The 3,280-nt window shown below is 34.8% G+C and overlaps 1 protein-coding gene across 1 annotated transcript in view; it reads right to left on the bottom strand.

Moving 5' to 3' along the window:
- SYNJ1 (synaptojanin 1) overlaps positions 1–3,280 on the bottom strand; it is a 102,476-nt gene that overhangs the window by 50,662 nt on the left and 48,534 nt on the right. Inside the window, exons 9-10 of the mRNA XM_023517447.1 lie at positions 2,669–2,676; positions 2,363–2,444 (exon numbers count right to left, since the gene is read on the bottom strand). Of these exons, the coding sequence (XP_023373215.1) occupies positions 2,363–2,444; positions 2,669–2,676 (90 nt within the window). The remainder of the gene's footprint in view (positions 1–2,362; positions 2,445–2,668; positions 2,677–3,280) is intronic.

The raw sequence follows: 3,280 nt of genomic DNA, 5'->3' as shown, positions 1-3,280 counted from the left end.
AAAAAAAAAAAAAAAGAATAAAGTCATGACAGCTTTAATGTCTAAAATCTGTATCAGTAATATGTAGAAGGATGAACAACAGGAAACAAGAGCATGAGATGAATTCAAGGACCTTTGGACTACAACAATTCCTTCATCAAAACAAAAGTGCCCAGAAAAGTTAGTGATCTTTACTCTGAATTCTAGCCTTAAAATTGGCAGAGCTGGGCAGCTCCTATAGCTCAATGAGTGTGGCGCCAGCCCCATATACCAAGGGTAGTGTGTTCAAACCCAACCCCGGCCAAACTGCAACCAAAAAATAGCTGGGTGCTGTGAGAGGTGCCTGTTGTCCCAGCTACTTGGGAGGCTGAGGCAAGAGAGTCACTTAAGCCCAGGAGTTGGAGGTAGCTGTGAGCTGTGTGACGCCATAGCACTCTACTGAGGGCAACAAAGTAAGACTCTGTCTCTATAAAAAAAAAAAAAAAAATTGGCAGAGTCAAAGCAATGTGTAATACTTATCTAGTCTGCTTCTCCTTTTCAGAATCTAGTCACATTCTATGCCTTCCATTTTTACTTAACTCCTTTCCACTTAGGTTTTATTTTACTTTATCTATAACTATAGTGATTATCCATGATTACAGAAGAATTAAACACTAATATTTAAAAACTCTAAATTAGGTTCATTTTATTAGGTAGAGACTTATGCCAGAGCTGTTCTTTGCTAGCATGCACAATAAAACAAAAATGAGTCCCAGGGTCTCCTTTACCATTTAAACCTCTCTCTCTTCAAGAAATTGGGCAAAACTGATTTTACATCCCTATTAGTTTGGCTTTGCCTACTTTAGCAGTAAATTCTATAATCAGTTAACCAACTGCTATACTAGGGAGTATGTTTATACCTAACTACCAACAGTGGAGAATCAGCTAACACAGGTTCTAATTAACATGTCATACTTTTAATAAAGAGGTTCAAGTATTTCAGTAAGTTTACTCTTAAGAATCTATGTAAATTTATTTGGCCACTTAAAACTAGAACTTGAAACAAATCTGAGCCATGTGACAAACACTATCTAAATGACAAACATGGGCAGTGCCTGTAGCTCAGTGATTAGGGCGCTGGCCACACACACCAGGTCTGGAGGGTTCAAACCTGACCCGGGGCCTGCTGAACAACAATGACAACTGCAACAAAAAATAGCCAGGCATGTGGCAGGTGACTGTAGTCCCAGTTACTTGGGAGCCTGAGGCAAAATAATTGCTTAAGCCCAAGAGTTTGAGGCTGCTGTGAGCTGTGACATCACAGCACTTCACCCAGGGTGACAGCTTGAGACTCTTGTCTCAAAATAAATAAATAACCAACCAACATGCCTGCTTTCACTTTGTTTCTGTCATACTTTCTAAATACATTACAATGATAAACCTCAATTGTCTTTCAAAGAAGTTCAAACAGTAGAATTCATTTAGTTACACACAAAATATATTTCTATAGCAGAAAATTATATACACCGTATTTTCATTTTTGAGATATAAAGAATCTCAGCTGCGAAGCAACTAATTAATCAGTATTCTGGCCCAATTTCAGATCATTAACTAGAGGAAATAAGAGCATGTTACGAAGTACTTCCTATTCCTGTTTAAATAGTATTTGAGAGCTATTCTAAATTCCATGGAACTAAATGTAGATCTGCCACAGCCTCACCACCCTAACTTGTGCACCTGGAGAAGACTTGGAAAGCTCAGCATTGCTATACAGTTTGTCAAATAGTTGAGACTATGTTTACATTAAACTGAATTTGAGGAAAAAGTGGTAACGAAAAAAAAAAGACCATCAGAGAAGTTAAACCTCATTCATTTTCATTCTAACTATAGTATTTTCATCTGATTCTTTTTTTCCTTTTGTTTTATTTTCATTTTTGTAGCTACTCCTTTTAAAACACTAAACTGGACTGGGTTAAAATCTGTCAAAAACATAATCCTATAGAATGGTACATGTGAAAACAGACCTTCCCATCCTAAGACAGACTTTTAAAAGACAATAATGAATAAAAACCCAAATATACATATTTTTCTCCCCAAAGAAACAATTGTTGACAAAGTATGAATGTAGTTTGAAAAATGGAAAGTTAAAGAACAACACAGAAGAAAGTAAATAAACAAACTACCTGAAGTGAATATAAAAAGAAAGTAAAGGAAATGTTTAAATCAAAAGGGAATTTGGCCAAAAAAAAAAAAAAGACAAACAAATGCCTTTAATGAAGCATAACGAAGCATACTTAATTCATATTTTCTGAAAAGCAACTAATGAAATGTACTAAAGTACGCTTTAAGACAAAAGTACTTAAAGGGGTGTAACAAGGCACATACATTTTAATTTATTTTTTACCTCTAAGCCAAGGAATGCCTGTACACTATTTGTTCTATCAAGACAATCCAAGCAGTTTGTTCGAACAGTACCACTCTGGCATCTGTAACAAATTCAGTAAGTTAAAACTGCTGGTTTTAAACAAAAATAAGCTAAAACAGACTAAGATTGAGGTTATTAAAATGTATTGCCCACTTTCCCTCTTCAACTTATTATTAAAATTTTCAATTATACAAAAAAAGATGAAAGAATTATACTGTGAACATCCATATACTCACCATTCAGATTCTACCACTATTAACATTTTGCCATATATTTATCACGTACGTCGCATCCTGGTTTTAATTAGGCAAGTAGTTAGGAGCTAAACATACATTCATGTTTATAATCCTATAGCTCTTTGAACAATAATCAAATACTTATGGAAAGAATTTTGAAAAACTGAACATCTATTATCTCTACTAACTATCCTATAATATATATTAAATAAACTATATACAAATTGAAAGAACTAAAAATCTGATCTTTTTTCACTAAAGTTTACCTCACCCATTATTATGCACTTAAAATCTTTCAATATTTACTTGTCTTCTCTATTTCACATGCAAAAACTGAAGATTTAAATTATAAATCTATAATTTACAGACAGCAAACAATTTCTTTTACTTCCATTCACACTAATTAGTAGTCTTTGCTGAGGTCAAGAAATAGTAAAACATTAGTATTAAAAGAGAAGTAAAATAGTTTCATAGATAACAGCTAGACAAATTCTAGCTCTAATACTGTTATTAAGAATTATGTGATTTGTGGCTCGGCGCCTGTGGCTCAAGTGGCTAAGGCGCCAGCCACATACACCCAAGATGGCGGGTTCGAATCCAGCCCAGCCCACCAAACAACAATAATGGCTGCAACCAAAAAATAGCCGGGCGCTGTGGCAGG

The sequence above is a fragment of the Otolemur garnettii genome, unplaced genomic scaffold, assembly GCF_000181295.1.
Source record: "Otolemur garnettii isolate 467f Iridium unplaced genomic scaffold, OtoGar3 scaffold00111, whole genome shotgun sequence".
NCBI lineage: Eukaryota > Metazoa > Chordata > Mammalia > Primates > Galagidae > Otolemur > Otolemur garnettii.
Note: the sequence above shows the minus strand (reverse complement) of the source record. Positions and strands in the feature narration are given on the sequence as shown.